The 20732-nt window shown below is 42.5% G+C and overlaps 1 protein-coding gene across 4 annotated transcripts in view; it reads left to right on the top strand.

Annotated features, from left to right (window-relative positions):
- LOC131930401 (kazrin) overlaps nt 1–20732 on the top strand; it is a 74209-nt gene that overhangs the window by 32338 nt on the left and 21139 nt on the right. For 3 of the 4 annotated variants that reach the window (XM_059286863.1, XM_059286861.1, XM_059286862.1), the window contains exon 2: nt 11907–12923. The exons of the other annotated variant lie outside the window; for it this stretch is intronic. In XM_059286863.1, coding sequence (XP_059142846.1) covers nt 12074–12923 — 850 coding nt within the window. In that variant the 5' untranslated portion in view covers nt 11907–12073. The remainder of the gene's footprint in view (nt 1–11906; nt 12924–20732) is intronic. 4 annotated transcript variants of the gene reach the window in all.

Raw genomic sequence — 20732 nt, forward strand, 5'->3', positions numbered from 1 at the left:
CAAAATGTTCTATATTCTAAAATTCAGTCGGGGTGTGTGAGAAACGTTACGCTAAAATAAAATACCTCATCTGCGGGAGATGAAGGAAAGATAACACAATTTTTAAGAAAGGGGAGGGAACTGTTCCTACATGCCTGGAAGAGTTCAATGGAGACAGATCGCCGCCCCACCCCCCACCCCCCCCCCCTGATCGACTGCCGGATGCCTCCTCCAGACACAGAGATAAGGGATTACCACGTGACGCGCTTAAGATTGCCACTTCTTCGACGCCAAGTTTTTTAATCTTGTTGCTCAATTACCCGACGCTGCGTCGGAGTCGATGGACAGCTAATCCTCCTCCCACCCCAACCCCCACATATACTCTCCAACTCCATGCACACCCGTTCCCTTTTAAAATTTTCATTTCTTGTACGAGAAGGGAGAGTGTCAAGGGACAAGGAACGGGATCGAACACAATTATACTCTCTAGCCAAGGGAGAACGGCTGGTGAGATTGTGGCCCTGCATAATTGCTTTTATTTCTTGCGGGAAAATCCGCAAAGCAAAAATAAATCTTCATGTCTTTTCTGTTTATTTTTTTATTTTTATTTTTCTGTTTCTATTTTTTTTTTATTTCACAAGAAAGCGATTGCATGTAAGATAGGGGTGTGGTTTATGGAATCTGGTGGAGATAATGGGTCAAGTAGAGGGCGCTGGAGAGTAATGTGATGGGCAATAGAAGCGGAAGGGGGGGGGGGGGTAAAGAAACGTAGAATTTGAAAATATTGAGTTATAGGGAGTCTTGAGTTCGAACCCCCCGGGCAAATGAGGCTTAATAGCTGGGGACAACAACTCTTCTATGAGACACACCAAAGCTATTAATCAACTACTTCCTTGTAGTTTGTAGTTTGCAGTTTGTTCTTAGTTGGACAATAGCTATGGAACCAATCCCTTCCAACTATAAAAAAAACCCATTATGAACGAAGAAGAAAGAAACAAAGTTTTTCCAGTGTTTTGGTTCAAGTTGAGTCCACAGGACATTCATCCCCTGCTTTCTAAGGTGGTTTTTCATAAGGTGGGCATTAGATAAGTAGTCTTTGTGTGGATATTGATAGGGTGGGAATTCGACACTTAAGAATTCATTGTATTAGTATTAGCGTTTGGTCGGCAGTGTATTTCTTATCATCTGTCTTTTCATCGTGCCATTCTAAATATGGCTGTCTTTAAATAAAACGTCTTTAATGCAATCTCCAGGCCGCACGGGGCTTTTGATGACTTGCTGGGAAAGAAACAAAATGGGGTGGGGGGGATGTACTGGGGGTGGGGGATCGGTTGGGGAGGTTGGCATCGTTGCATTCAGGTGATCGATCAAGGGATCGATGACGTCATTCGTCGAGTGTGTCTGGCGTGTTATCTGTTCTCCGGGGTGAGGGGAGGGGAGGGGGCGCACCGCCCCTTTGCGTCCACTCATTAGCGACATTAGTTTAACTTAATTATAAGCTGCGTGGAGGTCAAGGCAGTTGAAACGCACACGCGCCTTCTCAAAACTTCCGTTATGTTTAAGCAGCTTTGTGTGATGGTATCTACACATATAACAGAGAGCTAGGGGGAAAATAGTTATGCCTCTCTTCCTCCTCCCCTGTTTATCTATGGTATTTGTTCTGGTTGAAAGTCTAAATGTCTTATGTGTTGTCAAACACCAAATATCATTCACACTGAGAATGGTTGGCTTTTGTTTAGGGGGTGATTCCTATTCCGTGTTTGTCTAGTTCTTCCTCACGTACTCACATGGGTAACTTGGTTCACGTTAGGGAAAGTAAAGGCAGCTGGGCATAGTGCTGACCACACTGACCCGAGGTCACTGAAACATACGAACTCTACTTCCCCTGCACAATAGACCGACAGGTTCGAAAAGGGTACTTTACTTCTTTACTTACTTAAGGCAGATGACTTTTACTATGACTGCCATGAAGAGGTTTAAGTGTTGGGGGGTCTTTAATTGTATGCTAATTTATGCTAATTATATTTTTGATATTAGATTAATGACCGTTAATATTTTCCATTTTTGTCTTAAGATGTGTAAGGGTATTATAACTGCTTTTCCGTGTTCCATATTTGTCCTTTAGATAGGTATCTATGTGTTTTAAGAGCATTATAGCTGAGCTTCGGTGTATTTCGGCGTTTAAGTTTTTCGCTGTAAATTTATGTCTGTGTTTAATGTGCTTCGTGGTGTTTATCTTGTGTAACACGTGTATATGCTAACACGTGTATATGCTAACAGCCAAGCTGTCTGATTGCCTGTCTATTTGATGTCCTCTACTCCCAAGTCTTGTTATCGGTCTACTTGACGAAATAAAAAGATGAAACGGATTCCAGCCTTTTGAAACGAAGCTCTAGCAATTCTGGGGCACCTTATGGGTTGCGTATCCACAGCGCGATGTGTTTTTATTTTTAAGTTGCATTAAAATTTAGTATGTCGTAAATTTAATGAAACATGAAAGTCAAAATATTCTTCGGGTGTGGGGAGGGGAAGATTGATATTTAGTATGTCGTAAATTTAATAAAAAAAAATGAAGGTCAAAATTCTTGGGGTGTGTGAAGGGGGAGAATGATAAAAGACAGGTTCCCGGAAACATGTTTTCCAGATTCTTGGAATGCGGAGTTCTAAGAAACTACCCATCTCATAAAATGTAATATTTAGTTAATTAAACGAATCTTCCAACCTGCTTTATCAAGGTCAAACCAGGAATAGACAAAGATTTTATGATAACATATTTCTGGAAACAACGTAGATATATTTTTTATGAACAAAAGATCGGTGGTTTAGAACTGACTATCACGTGGTGTTAAAAATAGATTTTTAAAATTCTTTTGGAGATAGCGAAGAACCGAAACAAAGTTTGTCGAATTATGTGGAATTCAATCGTTAACAGTTAAATAAAAATATATAGTGTGTGATGGATGCCTCGTTTTATAATAAACGTTTGTAAAAAGGCAAGAACCTTTTTACCGATTTCATTTAAAACAAAAGCTTTGATTCGATAAATATAATGTACATTTTATTTAACCTTCGGTCAATAAAAATAATGTAATTTTGTTTAACTTTCATCCAGTAAATATACTGTCAATTTTATTTAGCCTTTATCCGAAAATTATACTGTAATTTTTATTTTAAAAAAACTGGAAAGAAAAGGAATTTAGAAGTTTCGTGCCTTGCACTTTTAAGATTTTTTTGCTTGCTTGTAACATTTAGAGCTTCAAGATTTTATGATAGAGAGCTTCGAGATTTAGTGGTGGATCTGCTGAAGTTGGACGCTTTGATTCAAAATGACCTTTCTTTGTAAATATTATGTTTTTTTTTAAATATATAAATGTATTACCTACTGTCAAAGTGACAAGGGGACAAAGGCCCTATTGTTACAGCTGTCAAGCAATTATGCTTGATTAAAACGAACTAGTTTTTGTCTTTTAACTTTAATGAGCGATATAACCAGTAAGTAATTTCCTATAAACTGTCACCGGAAGCTCGCTGACACACATGACCCGGATGTAGTAGTGACCCGTGGTCTTAGATACCACAGTCGTAGACCCCCCGCCATCAATTCTATTTAGCCGGCTTCAATCAATTATCTGCCCCATACAAGCCTATACCATCCATCACTCACGACCATCTCACCCCCACCCCCCCCTCCCACCACCACCACCACCACCCTCCCCGTCATTTTCCGATAATATTTTTTAACCAACTTTGCAGTCTCATAAATTCGAACTCGGCAGAACTCACGCTGTCTCAAAGGGAGAAGGAAGAGGGGGGTATAGGGAGAGTTGGTGGGGTGGGGGGGGGGGGGGGTAAAAGAAGAAGAATCCTTTTAAATTGATGAAGCGGGATTCCATACTTTTTGAAGCCATCAAAAAATCGGAACTTGCTAGCTCCTCACTTGACCCTTTCTACCCTCACTTCGTTTTTAGAGGCGTTATTTTTTTTTTTTTCGTTTTTTTTTTTCGTTTTTTTTTTTTTAATTTACCGCGTGTAAGACTTGGCGTGACGGTGGATGGGGGGGGGGTGATGCAGAGTTGCCAACCGTTATAGACGAGAATGAAGTGGTTTGTTCCGTATCTCTGTAAGAATCCAGTTTTTTGTGTTACCGGATACATGAATGAATCAAAGTTTTTATTCTCAGAACAAACAATCGGTGGTTTAGATTTGACTATCAGGTGGTGTTAAAAATAGATTTTTGAAATTCTTTTGGAGATAGAGAAGAAGCGAAACAAAATTAGTCGGATATTATAGAATCCAACGGTGCTGGATTTTATAATTATATTGTGGAACATTTGTTCATCCTTATAGTAGATATAAATTTAAATGAAAAAAAAATGTGCATATTTCTGGGAAAAAAGTTTGTTTCGTCAGTTCGCTGTACGTTTTTAATCAGTTATTTTAGATTGTGTAAACTCAGATTTAAAGAAATTTTCAACGTTATTTTTAAAATTTATGTTTTATTTGTTTTTTATTTTCAATTAATTAATTTATTTATTTATTTATTTTTTGTGAAGCAAAACATTTAGTTCGATGAAGAAAATACTATAAATAAAAATTAAAAAGTCGAATCTTTTTTTGAGAAGTGCTACATCGTGATGTATGTTAGCGAAGGCTACTGGCTCTCATATTTGTATTAGCAGCCTGTAAAAACCAACTCCGAGGGTATAATCTACATCAAACAACTGTCCGTTTCTAGTATAGGCGGTTCTAGCTGGGGTGGAGTGGGGGGGGGGGGGTAGCTCTGTAAAATAGTAGGACGGAGCGTCTTATGGTCTCTGTGATATAATCGACCTCATTGAAACGTGTAGTTACAGGTAGATGTCGCCGTTGTTTCTGATAGTTGAAGTTAGCCAGTGGTACATAGTTGCGTTATTAATAAGATGGGTATGTATTGCTATTTTTAGTTTTATTGATTGATCTACGGTGTATTTTATGATCGATTTTTCACCCACTTCCACTAACACCACCCTACCCTCACCATCACAATCACAACCCCATCCCTCCCCCACCACCACAATCACAACACCATACTTCCCCCACCACCACAATCACAACCCCATCCTTCCCCCACCACCACAATCACAACCCCATCCTTCCCCCCACCACCACAATCACAACCCCATCCCTCCCCCACCACCACAATCACAACCCCTTCCCTCCCCACCATCACAACCCCTCCCCTCCCCACCACCACAATCACAACCCCTCCTCTCTCCACCACCACAATCATAACCCCATCCATCCTCCACCACCACAATCACAACCCCTCCCCTCCCCACCACCACAATCACAACCCCTCCCCTCTCCACCACCACAATCACAACCCCATCCCTCCTCCACCAACAAAATCACAACCCTGTCCTCTACCCATCCACACAATACCTTGTCATCTTGCCCACCCTCCCCCTCTTACCCTATCAACCTCCTAAACCGTTTGACATGTTACCAGAGCGATCTAACCTTCGTACTGTCTAAAAACAAAACGTCAAAAGCGATCCTTCGACTCTTATGTCATAGCCTTGGGTATTAGGTATAGGTTGAAGTATATCAGTGTAGAAACAAGGGCAGGTTTAGGGTTAGAGTACCTCAGTGTAAAGGGCGAGTGTACACTCCAAGACGTTTAGGTTAGACTAAAGACTTGGTGTAAAGACTAGTGCTAGGTTTAGGGTTAGAGTACCTCAATGTAAAGACCGTATGTACATTTTTAGACTAAGTTTCAGGTTAAACGTAGTATAAGGATTAGTTCTTGGTTTAGGGTTAACGTGTAAGAACCAGTGGCGGAACTAGAAAAATAGGGCCACCCCGCAAAAAATTCTTTTGGGCCCCCATATGTCAGAGGCGTAGCGACCCTTCCCGTCGACCGGGGACAAACATTCGATTTGCACCCCCCCTCAAACTTTCGATTTGCACCCCCCCCCCCTCAAACTTTCGATTTGCACCCCCCCCCCCTTGCTACACCTCTACCATATATATATATCAATTAAGGTCGGTCGGATGTGGGCCCCTAAACTGCCCCGGGCCCCCCCGCACTGCGGGGTCTGGCGGCACTATAGTTCCGCCCCTGGTAAGAACCAGAGTTTGGTGTCCGGTTAATGAGTCTTGATGTATGGATCGAAGCTAGGGTTATGGTTACATAAGTAATGTATGGCTAAAGTGAAGGGTTAAATCACCTTTAAGTCTAAACGAGTACTTCAATACTTTGGTACAGCTAATAAATAAAAAAGTACGAACCTCTTTTATTTTCCTTAACTACTCCCCTCCCTCCTCGCCTCTGTCATCTTTTGTAGTGTAGTGATATATACCATGTTTGCATATTGAATATGTTCAAACATCTATATGTATACATGTACAGTTTGAATATGTATGTGTGCACGTATTTATGCATGCGTGTATGTAGGTGAAGGTATGTATGTATTCACATAAATAGAATATGTAAAGCCCTGAAATTGAAATCGATCAGCGTGCGATTATGTTTAATCCGGTACGGCTAATCTTCTCCCCGTGTGTGTACGCACGTTTCAGCTTTCTTTGTACAGTTCTACATTTTTATAGATCTTATCGCGGAGTGTTGAAATAGGATGGAGTAGGCTGTAGGGGGGGGGGGGGGCGTGCATTATTTTAACTGTAACTGCAAATATGGAGGAGTGGGGGAAGGGGTGGTGAATTTTGTTAATAGAAACAGCAAATGAAAGAACATTTCTGTTGTAAAGTGAAAGTGAGGCTAGCTGTTTTTTTTTTAAGTTTATTTAGTCACGTGATAATGAATAAAATTAGGTCACGGGAAAAACACGTGCTCTGGTTAGTTAAAAAAAGAGTGGTAAAGTTATCGAAACAAATGTTAGCAAGTAGTTAGATATGTTAACGATTTCTTTCTTATGTTATTAAACTGACAATTCGTGACGATTAAACAAAAATAGTTTCTAGTCATAAACTGCCGTTGATTAGTTGCTATAAAATGTGTCTGGCGTCGTTAGGATGGGTGCCGGGGGCCATCCGCCCCTGGTAGGCCTACACTTTTTCTTAAACAAGTTACTAAACAATAATAGTTATGCCTTCTGTTATTGTTTAATTTATATTTTATAAATTAGTATATAAAATAAATAGTATGCAAAATAAACTCAGGACTCGGTGCGATAAAAAAATTGTAGCAACGCCGCTGACACCATCAAACACATATTATATAACACCATTGACAGAAACCACACCATTCACGTTTTCTTACAGGCGACTGGGCCGATGGCAGGTGTGTGAAAAAAGGCGCTAGAATCTTCACACACTGTCAAGGGCTTACAATTTTTAAGCAGGGGGAGGAGGGCGGGGGGGGGGGGGGGTGAAGTCCTTCTTGGGCAAACACAAGAAAGCTTTAAACGCTCTCGTAAAAAAGCCGTTAGGTCATTGCGAATGTGACGGTAACGCTGACTCATGCCCCGATTTATTCCTTGTCGGCCCAATATACTTGAACTGAACTATCGCTGCGCAAAGATGTTCGGGAATTTCCGTATAAGACTTGAAAAAGTGGTCTACCAGCCTCGAGAATTTCAGTGTTAGTATCCAGTACAGCATCTTCATTGCCCTTTCAAGAAGAATTTATTTTCGGTGTATATTCCATACTGTTTTATATCAGTCGAGTGGTTATTATAAAACACTATGTATTTAAAATAATATATAATATACATGTTTAAATATAATCTACACTGTTATATCAGTTGAACTTCTAATTATAAAATATATGCAACTTGCATCTTAATTTTTAAAATTTAGTTCTAATTAATGAGGACATTGATTGGAAACTGCAAAAATTAATAGAGATGTTTATAATAAACTAAATGTAGAATTTCACTATAAGTATATGGCATTTTTTTACTAAACTGTAACCACTTGTTTTATGGGGCGGCGTGGTCGAACGGTGGAGCGCTAGACTGCTGACCCGAAAGTCTTCAGATCCCAGTGTCGACTATGTAGAGCGTCGCTAAGTCCACCTAACACGGATGGATACTTAACTCGCGTTACGGAAAGCAAAGGCAGCTGAGCATAAAACTAACCCCACTATCCCTTCATATGCCGAGGTCACCTGAAAGAGTAAGAATTTAGTTCATCTGCCCAATGTGTCTTGGACACGAACGGGGGGAAATGATGATAGCTACATTTTTAGACTTGAACCCGAATCTCTGCTCTTCATTATTACCTGCTGTCATACACTTATCCTAAGTATTTTTACCCAGGAAATAGACTTTACTTTTTACCAAAATCAATCAGTCATACTTAATCTAACCTCAGATCCGTAGCCTCATACTCAATCTATTTTAAAATCCCACGATCAGTTTCCCATATACCAGGTCCCACTTAGGTCGTAATGCCCCGGTGAAGCAGGGTTACTGTTCAAACGCACCAACTCTTTTAAGTATGTATTCATGTAGTTAGACCTACCCCCTCCCCCTAGACCACGCTTCAACATAGACACACCCGTATCAACACACATAGCGTATAGACACTCACCGAAGTACACACATACACTCATCGACACACACACACAGACAAATACACCTGCAGACACACACCCCTTTACACAAGTATTTTTTTAATGTTGTGTAATCAAACTGTTCGCCCCTCCCTCATGCATATCCATGTCACGCCAGGCTCAATAAACCAGTATTGACAAGTCACATGTCATTACGGGGCTTATATTGACATCTGAAGGATCACTGCGGCTAGGAGTCGTGCCGTCATTACCCAACTTGTTCCTGGGTTATGGGCCCTGTTTACTTATGCATGGTCTATTTACGGTTCTATTTGACGAAAGAAATTGTGGGACTGATCAAATTTAACGTCTCTTGAATAGACTTGCCTTATCAGATCTCGTTGATTACACCACAATTATAAAATTAATTTAAAATCAATTATCGGTTTCATTCGTTTAAAGTATATATACATGGCTGCTAATTTTTACTTCGTAACTCTTTCATTATATTCGTATTTTTGTTTGGTGCCTTATAATAACACGGTACCACCAATTCATATGCCGTGGTCACAGAAACATGTGAACATTACTTCACTTGCCCCATGGACCGTTAGTTGCGAAAAGGGAACTTTACTTTTATGATTAGACGAGTTCACACCACATGCTCTTTTATCTTGTCACCTCACTTCACTAAAATCACCTCCCACCCCCTGCCCCAGTTTCCCCCTCCCCCACCCCTATCTACCTCCCTATGACATATAATCTTTGTCTAAAATGAATTAGAATTTATCTCTTTTTATCGCATCAGATGATATACGAGTTGTTATTGTGGTCAGCACTTTTCCCCACATTTTCCCCAACTCGAGTCAGGTATTCATTAGAGCTGAGTTGACTCTGTGACATTACTACGTACTCATCCCGTGAACTGAACTCGTGTTGGTTTAGTAATCGTGCACTTTACCGCTTGACCATAAAGTTGTTACATACTTCAATTATCACAAATTCTATTTCAAATCAGAAAACTTACAATTTCCAATTCCCTGGTTTATTTTGATCAGGTGACATTTTTATTGGCATTCGCTAGTCCGTGCAAGCGTTGAGTTGTTGCCCCTGAAAAGTAGTCCCAGTTACTATTGTTATCTCCCATCTGTCGCTAGGTTTATTAAAATGTCGCATTTGTTACCCGTTACTGGTAGCTTATCTAGATCCTTCAGGGTTTTTTTTTTTATTATTATTCCCCCATAGATTATTAGCTAACGTACGAAAATACCAGAAGAAGTAGTTTTTTGTTGTTTGTTTTGAATTATTAAAAAATATAATTCATATACCTGTAATGCGTGTTTAATTTAAAACTCTGAACTGGTTTAGTTAGGGATTTTATCAAGATGTAAAATTTAATTAAATATGAAGAGGGATAAAAAATATGTAAGCATGAAGAGTATTATGGTTTTTTTTTGTATCCCTCGATTGCAGTTGTCAAGTCTAGGGTTTCTTTCAGACATATTTTCTAGAGGGGGGGGGGGGGGAGGGACGGACATTGGTAGAAATATATAGTAGTTATTAAAGTGCCCCTTTGAACCACACAGTCCAAGTGAAGTAGAGTTCACATGATTCTATTAACTCGGTATGAGAAGGAATAATATGGCTTGCACCTGTAGTTTTTCTTACTGTGAGTCAGATCCTCATTAGAGTTAGGTGGACTCACAGACTGTCTACGGACTTGAATTAAGATTTAAACTCGCGACTTTCGTGTTAGCAGTCGTATGCTCTACCATTCGACAACTTCACCCCATGGTTTGAGTATGTTGTATTTTCTACATAAATTTTATCTTTTGTGTTTCATCCCGGGGTAGGTGGGGAAGGCACTCACAGAGAGATGCCTCAGAGAAACTCTGACCAAAGCGTATGTCCCAAAACACACAATATCTCAAATGTTTGTGTTACAAAGAATGAACCAATTGTTATACGGGCACACTTAGTGACTCCGTGTTGGTGGAATTTGTATCACAGGTAACGATGCTTCAATTAAAATTCCTACTCATCCCTCCCATTACTCCTAATCTTAAACCTGACCCGACTAAGGTCATCATTCTACACTGGCCAAAACCTAATCTTTACTCCCATGGTTAAAGTATCGTTTTTGGTGACTAGCGCTATACAGAAACACCAATATGTATGCTATATTTTTAAAAAATCTGATCATGAATTGAGACGGTAGTTATATAAAGGCGTGATCGGGGTATTGAATACTATTTTTGTATCTATCGTCACTTTAACCTTGGCCGTTACCCTAGCATTAACCCTCTCTCGTCTATTCTTAATCTTAACCCTTGCCGTGACGGCGATACTAGCAGGATTATAAAAAAAAAACTGCATTGACCTCACACACATACATACACACACACACCGATAGAAAAAAAAAGAATGCCTTTCCTTATCATTGACTTTGCGCCAACAGCAAATATGGCGACGATATCTTTGACTAATTGCCCCTGGTTAAACCTTCACGTACACTCTAGCCCCGCGTGTGGTCTGCTTGTAACACTTGTTAATCTGGTGCGATAAAATGCCAAAGATCGGTCGCACCATATCACACAACGCTGCACCGTTTCGCACCGCTAATGACCGTATGATGTTATCGATAGTCTTCGGCATTCAAATGTGTAAACGATTAATTTAGATTTGATTTCATGCCTTGATTTTTTAAAATCCGTGTTTTTATTATATTAGCACAGGAGCTTCCGAGGGTTATTATTGATTATTCATACCCGTATATTTGTCTAGAGGTCAATTACCTATACCCATATTTTTGTGTAGCGGTCGATTAGCCATACTCAGATATTTGCCTAGAGATTGACTAACCACACTCATATATCTAGAGGTCGATTAGCCATCATACCCATACATTTGTCTTTAGGTATCGCCGATAAAACTGCTTTATCCGTAGGTTCTAGTGCTATTTTAGAGCGCTAAAGTTTAACTGATGCATGGATATATCGGTATCGATGCCCAACACTTACGTGTGGGTACGATTTATCAATAAGGTTCACAGACACATGCTTGAGTAATCGAATCCAAGCCGTTATTTTCTCTGCGATTGTGTAGCTAATAATTTTAAAAAAAATTTCCGTAGCCTTATTTCTATGGTTCCCCAGCACTGTATTATGGTTGGTAATAGACTTCTGGTTTCGTTTTGACCGTCACTGTTAGTGTTAAATGATAATTTATTTCGCGTTAATTGAAGATTCGACTGATGGTCTTCGTCAGAATATAGCCTAAGTGAACTTGTTTAGAAGTTCAATTCTAGGAGTTGTTTTATTACTTTAAAGGGGAGTAGCCAAATGTTTTCATTTTGTATTAAGCCAATATAGATTATTTTTTTGGCACTTAATGCGACAATAAATAATAATCCTTTGTTTCGAAATAATAGAAACTTGAAAGGATAAGACGGAGAACTTTGTTCAAAATTTTTAGAATGAACAGGTTATGCAATGGATGGATAATTATACACAAATTTATGAAACATTGAAAAATCGATTTTATTTTCAAAGGAGAATGTGTGCTTCTTTTTGTGATGATTAATTAAGTTAATTTAAAATGGATTCGAAGTCTAAAACGAAACGATTCAAATTTTCATTTAAAAAATCGAACGCGGAAGAAAACCACCCGGAAATCGACCAGATTCTGGACTACAACCGCCGACATCCGATCCCCGGAAACATCAGCCCGATCGACTCCTGCGGAACGCCGGAGAGCGATTTTAAACTGGAGTCGGATCCGTACCAGAGGGATAATGTGGATAACAACGAGAAGAAGAAAAGCCAACGTCATCATAAACACCAGCGGTCAGTGTCTATGGAGGTGAAGCAGAGTTTATCTGTTGAAGATGGTAAGGTCATTGACTCCCCGTCGGACGGACAGGAGATTTCAAACGTCGGAGACAATTCTGAGAAAATTCCAACCGAGTCCCCGGTCAACGGGATGATAGAAACCAAAACACAAATCCACATTGTGGAAAAAGTTAGCAGCACGATCACGGAGAAAAAAGCGGAAAAAATTGTGATCTTAACTCCGAGGAAAGCTGAAAAATTTGTGCTGCGAACTCCGAAAAAAGCCGAGAACGTTTCGCTCCAAACTCCGAAAAAAGCCGAAAAATTTGTACTTTTAACTCCGCGCAAAGACGACGATATAAAAAGTGCACCGACGTCACCTCAGACGTTCACATTCGTCTCGCAGACGTCAAACGAGAAAACGGAAACGCCCACACCTTCTAAAGAAAGCCCAAAGTTACCTGAAATGTTACCAGTAATTCAGGAAAAAACGACGGAAAAAACCACAATGGTTGTCCCCCCTTGTCCGCGCTATAGCCTGGGATTCCTCAATGATCTCCAGAACAAACACAAATTTTCTAAAGCGGTTTCAAAGCAGAACGAGGTGGCAACGACAGGTAAAACTGTATTTATCGTTCGTATGTGTGTGTGTGTGTGTGTGTGTGAGTGAGTGAGTGCCTGTGTGTGTTCCTATGTGTGTTTGTGTTTATGTGTGTATTCTTATGTTTGTGTGTATGTTTATGTTTATGTGTTTGTTTGCGCTGTATTTTGTTCAGCTTAATGTCATCTTTTTTTTCAGCTGTCGTTTTTAGAACGCTCCATATTTTTTATTAACTGTATTTATTAGAAGCTCATTTATGTTTTTTTTTTCTATTTTCTGTAAACGCACTTACAAAAAATGTATTTATATATGTATTATTCCCGTTAGATTATTATGACCCTAAACTTATTTTTTTACACTATTTTTAAACATTGTTACTGGCTTTTGATTTCGAAAATGATAACTTTAATCGATTATTGATGTTGCAAAGAATAATAATTCTCATCTTGAACGTTAAACAAATTGTAGTTAAACATCAAACGTTGATCAGATGAAGTGAAAGTGCATACATATGGTTGTGGAAATATGATAAATAGATCAGAAAATGTCGATCACTCTCTTGAGCACCGCAATATAATATATATTAGTTACAAGTGGTGTTGTTGTGTAGGGGTATTCGGCTACAGTTGTGTGCATTTAACTACTAAGATACTCTTGTAACTTTAAATAGTAGCCTCCGTTTAATTGGTTTGATACCATTGAGACTATAAAGTTGTCTCCCTTTTACTGCTAGCATACGCATTGTAAAAGCAGTTTGAAACTGAATTTTTATTTAAAGACTTATTTTGTAAAGTGTAATAAAAATTTAGACATATAACATACTCTATGTTAACCGAGCTCGGTGAATATTATGTGAGAAAGAAATCAACGCTTTAAAAAAAATTGCTATTTTTAGTTTTGGGGTGTTTGGCTGAGGTATGACGTTATTTTAGTCGGGGTTGGGAAGGGTGTGTGTGTGGGGGGGGGGGGGGGGGCGGTGGGGGGGGGTCTTACTTTCTGTGACCATGTTGAGGGGGAGATAAAAATCGTTTATGGACAACCCCTTACACGAGTGGTGGGTGAATCTCGCGGTCAAATCGAATGAGGTCTTGAGGTCCGGCTTCCGAAGCTAGACGGGACAGGACGAATCGATGTTGTAGGAAATGAGATCTTATACTTTCTGTCTCCTTGTCACCTAATCTGTCTCCAGAGGGAGGAACGACATGAACGGGATGAGCTAATCCCCAAAATAGCGAAACTAGATGACAACAACCTAACAGCTGAGCAAACAAGTGACGCCCATGAATATCAAAGTGGATTTTTTTTCTGCGACTGTTGATACCCTAAATCTATCATTTACCCTAACCGTACCTCAAAAACTAAATATTATTTCTAGCCCTGGCCTTTATCTTAAACCCAATTCATGACTCCATTGTAGTATCGATACCGGCAGGGGAAAATGTTATCGATACTACCCAGTCGCGGTTAAAAACAAACAAAAATTAAAAAAAAAAAACCCGAGTGCAAACTACTTATGTCAGGGGTCGGCAACCTGCGGCTCGCGAGCCGCATGCGGCTCTTTTGATATCAAGATGCGGCTCTCCAGCTCTTTGAACAAATACTAATAATCTTAATAAAAAATAAAATATTTTAAATTAAAAAAATGTTAGTGGCTCTTTAAAACCAGGGAAATTTTGAAAATTGTAACTTTTGGCTCTTCCGTTTCAAAAGGTTGCCGACCCCTGACTTATGTTATTGATACTGCCCAGTCGGAGATACAAACAAAAATTAAAAGTACCCGTGTGCAAACTGCCTATGTTATGGATACTGCCCAGTCGGAGATACAAACAAAAATTAAAAGTACCCGTGTGCAAACTGCCTATGTTATGGATACTGCCCAGTCGGAGTTAAAAACAAACAAAAATTTATTTTAAAAACCCGAGGTGCATAGAGTGCTTAAAGGTAAACCTGCCGGAATAAATGCTTGTCTGCTTTGTTTTCGTTGTTTAATGTCGTGTCATGTCGGTGCGGTGCTGGGCAATGTGTGCAGTTTATGTAAGGTGCGCAGTTCTTGTGTGCGCAGTTCTTGGATTGTGTGGAGTTGCTGTAATCTGTGCTGATCAGTTCCTATAACGTGCACTGTATTTGTATTGCGTACTTTATATAATGTTCACTGTTCTTGTAAAGTGCAGTTCCTATAAAGTGCTCTGTTCCTGTAATGTTTGCAGTTCCTGTAATGTACACTGTTCTTGTAATGTTCGCAGTTGTATAATATGCGCAGTTCTTGTACTATGTAATTCCATTAATACGCGTAATTATATAATTCCTGTAATATGCTGTCTTGTACTGTGTAATTCCTGTAATATGCGTTCTTGTACTCTATGATTCCTGTAAAATGCATAGTTCATACACGGTGTGAAGGTTCCTATACTTTACATGATCTTTAAAGTGTGCAGTTTATGTAAGGCGTGCATTATCACTTTGAAAACCATAGGCGATCCCTGTGTAAACTATCATAACCCCGTTTACATCCCTGGCTATCTAGTGTCAGGATTAACAACTTAGTCTGGATTAGTCTGGATTATCTCGACATGTGAGATACGTTCAAATCTGTAGGCTACCAGTAGGAGACTCGGTCAGAGTTTAAGTGTGTAGAAAATTTACCAAGTTAACAGAAAACCAGTTTTTAGTTTTTGGTGTAAAAATTGACAAACTTATTTGGGTGAAATACAATTAGGAAACTAATAGTTTGGCTCGATTGAACAGAAATACCTTGCAAATTGTGGATGAAAATTGATAACAGACATTTTATCCGACTTTGCTAACAGACAACCCGCGCATAGTAAACGTGGGTCAGTTCAACAGGATATAATGCTATTGTGGGTCAGTCAGCAAGAAAAAAAAAACATTTATACCTGACTTTAACCTAAAAAAAAAAAATCCCGAAATCAACATGAAAGTACATGAATGATGTGCTAAATTTTAAAAGGCATTTTACTCTGCGTGACAGTTGCACTATGCAAGTGGTCACCGCACTATGCCAGCGGTCACTTAATTATGCCAGTGGTCATTCTAGTATGTGTGCGGCCACTGCACTCTATGATTGGTCATTGCACTATTACAAACTAACAAGCCAGGAACATTGTTTTACTTCACCTGGTCACTACGGTTGACTTGAAAGAGGGGTTAAGGGCGTTTTTTTTTAAAATATTTGAATTCATATAATAATTCTAAAATTATTTTTAACTGCGTATCTTCAATACTAAAATAAGTGTAATCAATGGTTCCCAAAAGACTATAATATTTTTTTAGAACGACGATAAAAAAGAAGAATAATTACCTTATATAAATAGCTATTGCACTCTGCAAGTGGTCTTTTGACTGTGAGAGTGCGTATTTGGCGTTCTAAATATACATAAAACTTTAAACTGCAATCATAAATCATACTTTAACTAGATAAATGGCCCGTTGAGGAAGGGTACAACGGGCGCTAGGCTGATAGTGCTGTCTCTTTTCTCTAAACTAAAACCATCCCACCCCCCCCCACACACACACCCCCACCCCCCCACACACCACCCCCCCCCACCCCCACACACCTCCACCCCCCACACACCACCCACCCCCACCCCCACACACACCACCCCCACCCCCCACACACCACCCCCCACCCACCCCCACCCACCCACCCCCACCCCCCAAAAAAACATGTCTACCGTCCCATTCAACGAAATATAATTATATACTTTTTCCAGTGTCCGCCCCCTTCCCGAAAATTCTACCCCCGCCCCCGAAAACCTCAAGTACCCCCCACCCCTCTCCGGGGAGGAAAAAGTCTGAAAGAAACACTGGTGTCGCGCTTAGCCACTACGCGAAGAATTGCATTAAAGAAATTGCGAGAAAACCACTTTTTAGATTAGACACATTAATTAGGTGGTAATTTTATTATAGAGTATCGATGAGGAAACCACCCCACCCCACCCCCCCCCCCACACACACACCTCCACACACCACCCACCCCCACCCCCACACACACCCCCCCCACCCCCCCCCCCACACACCCCCCCCCCGCCACCCCCCACCTCCCACACCCCACACCCCACTCTCAAAAAAATCATGTCTACCGTCCCATTCAACGAAATATAATTATATACTTTTTCCAGTGTCCGCCCCCCCTTCCCGAAAATTCTACCCCCGTCCCCGAAAATTTCAATTACCCCCACCCCTCTCCGGGGAGGAAAAAGTCTAAAAGAAACACTGGTGTCGCGCTTAGCCACTACCCGAACGGGCGCTAGGCTGATAGTGCTGTCTCTTATCTCTAAACTAAAACCAACCCACCCCCCACACACCACCCTCACCCCACCCCCCACCCCCACACACCACCCCCACCCTCACCCCCCACCACACACCACCCCCACACACCACCCCCACCCTCACCCCCCACCACACACCACCCCCACCCCCACCCCTCACCCCCACACACCACCCCCTCCACACACCGCCCCCCACCCCCCCCCCCCCCCAAAAAACATGTCTACCGTCCCATTCAACGAAATATAATTATATACTTTTTCCAGTGTCCGCCCCCTCCCAGAAAATTCTACCCCCGCCCCCGAAAATTTTAAGTACCCCCACCCCTCTCCGGGGAGGAAAAAGTCTGAAAGAAACACTGAAACCAACCCACCCCCCCCCACACACCACCCCCCACCCCCACACACCACCCCCACCCCCCACACACCCCCCCCCCCCACACACACACCACCCCCCCACACACACCACCCCCCCACCCCTCCACCACCCCCCACCCCCCCAAAAAAAACATGTCTACCGTCCCATTCAACGAAATATAATTATATACTTTTTCCAGTGTCCGCCCCCTCCCAGAAAATTCTACCCCCGCCCCCGAAAATTTCAAGTACCCCCCACCCCTCTCCGGGGAGGAAAAAGTCTGAAAGAAACACTGAAACCAACCCACCCCCCCCCCCCACACCCACCCCCACCCCCCCCCCACACACACCCCTCCCCCACCCCTCCACCCCCCCCCCCCCCCAAAAAAAAACATGTCTACCGTCCCATTGCAAGAAAACCACTTTTTAGATTAGACACATTAATTAGGCGGTAATTTTATTATAGAGTATCGATGAGGAAATTTCTTTTGAGTTGGGGAGGGGGGGGGGCTCAGACGTTCTTACGCGGGGGGTGGGGCTTCGCCCCTACCCGAAGAATTGTATGCGAGAAACTCTACACGCAAACCATTTAGATTAGACAAAATTTCCTTGTTTTCAATGTTTACGCGACAATCAATGACGTCATATGACTGTGTGCACTCTCTGGTTTGAGATTATGTTCTACTCTACGCTAAATGTGTCGACGTCATATTTCGTTTTTCGAATTACTGTGCATGTTTTTAAATTGCTTGTGTTTTCTCTAGAGCGTTCTTGTCAGACAGAGCGTTCTTGTCAGACAGAGCGTTCTTGTCAGATAGACAGACAGCGAAACTATTATTATAGACGAGAAAAATGGCCCGTTGAGGAAGGGTACAACGGGCGCTAGGCTGATAGTGCTGTCTCTTTTCTCTAAACTAAAACCAACCCACCCCCCCACACACCACCCCCACCCCCACACACCACCCCCACCCCCCCCCACCACCCCCACCCCTCACCCCCACACACCACCCACTCCACACACCGCCCCCCACCCCCCACCCCCCCACCCCAAAAAAAAAACATGTCTACCGTCCCATTCAACGAAATATAATTATATACTTTTTCCAGTGTCCGCCCCCTCCCAGAAAATTCTATCCCCGCCCCCAAAAATTTCAAGTACCCCCACCCCTCTCCGGGGAGGAAAAAGTCTGAAAGAAACACTGAAACCAACCCACCCCCCCACCCCCCACACCCCCCACCCCACCCCCCCACACACCACCCCCCACCCCCACCCCTCCACCACCCCCCACCCCCAAAAAAAACATGTCTACCGTCCCATTCAACGAAATATAATTATATACTTTTTCCAGTGTCCGCCCCCTCCCAGAAAATTCTACCCCCGCCCCCGAAAATTTCAAGTACCCCCACCCCTCTCCGGGGAGGAAAAAGTCTGAAAGAAACACTGAAACCAACCCACCCCCCCACACACCCCCCCCACCCACACACACCACCCCCCCACACACACTCCCCCCCCCCCCCCAACCCCTCCACCCCCCCCCCCCCCCCCCCAAAAAAAAAATCATGTCTACCGTCCCATTGCAAGAAAACCACTTTTTAGATTAGACACATTAATTAGGCGGTAATTTTATTATAGAGTATCGATGAGGAAATTTCTTTTGAGTTGGGGAGGGGGAGGGGCTCAGACGTTCTTACGCGGGGGGGTGGGGCTTCGCCCCTACCCGAAGAATTGTATGCAAGAAACTCTTCACGCAAACCACTTAGATTAGACAACATTTCCTCTTTATTCAATATTTACGCCAGAATCAATGACGTCATTATATTACTGTGAGATTATTTTCTACTCTGTGCGCTAAATGTGTCGACGTCATACTTCGTTTTTCGAATTACTATGCATGTTTTTATTTTCCTTGTGTTTTCTCTAGAGCGTTCTTGTCAGACAGATAGATAGATAGATAGATAGATAGACAGATAGAGAGACAGCGAAACTATTATTAGATGACTAGATAAATGGCCCGTTGAGGAAGGGTACAACGGGCGCTAGGCTGATAGTGCTGTCTCTTTTCTCTAAACTAAAACCATCCCACCCCCCCCCACACACACACCCCCACCCCCCCACACACCACCCCCCCCCCACCCCCACACACCTCCACCCCCCACACACCACCCACCCCCACCCCCACACACACCACCCCCACCCCCCCACACACCACCCCCCACCCACCCCCACCCACCCACCCCCACCCCCCAAAAAAACATGTCTACCGTCCCATTCAACGAAATATAATTATATACTTTTTCCAGTGTCCGCCCCCTTCCCGAAAATTCTACCCCCGCCCCCGAAAACCTCAAGTACCCCCACCCCTCTCCGGGGAGGAAAAAGTCTGAAAGAAACACTGGTGTCGCGCTTAGCCACTACGCGAAGAATTGCATTAAAGAAATTGCGAGAAAACCACTTTTTAGATTAGACACATTAATTAGGTGGTAATTTTATTATAGAGTATCGATGAGGAAACCACCCCACCCCACCCCCCCCCCACACACACACCTCCACACACCACCCACCCCCACCCCCACACACACCCCCCCCACCCCCCCCCCCCCACACCCCCCCCCCCCCCCGCCACCCCCCACCTCCCACACCCCACACCCCACTCTCAAAAAAATCATGTCTACCGTCCCATTCAACGAAATATAATTATATACTTTTTCCAGTGTCCGCCCCCCTTCCCGAAAATTCTACCCCCGTCCCCGAAAATTTCAATTACCCCCACCCCTCTCCGGGGAGGAAAAAGTCTAAAAGAAACACTGGTGTCGCGCTTAGCCACTACCCGAACGGGCGCTAGGCTGATAGTGCTGTCTCTTATCTCTAAACTAAAACCAACCCACCCCCCACACACCACCCTCACCCCACCCCCCACCCCCACCCTCACCCCCCACCACACACCACCCCCACACACCACCCCCACCCTCACCCCCCACCACACACCACCCCCACCCCCACCCCTCACCCCCACACACCACCCCCTCCACACACCGCCCCCCACCCCCCCCCCCCCCCAAAAAACATGTCTACCGTCCCATTCAACGAAATATAATTATATACTTTTTCCAGTGTCCGCCCCCTCCCAGAAAATTCTACCCCCGCCCCCGAAAATTTTAAGTACCCCCACCCCTCTCCGGGG

Source organism: Physella acuta, unplaced genomic scaffold, assembly GCF_028476545.2.
Source record: "Physella acuta isolate Inbredline_101_S28 unplaced genomic scaffold, ASM2847654v3 ptg001768l, whole genome shotgun sequence".
In the NCBI taxonomy this organism is placed as follows: Eukaryota; Metazoa; Mollusca; class Gastropoda; family Physidae; genus Physella; species Physella acuta.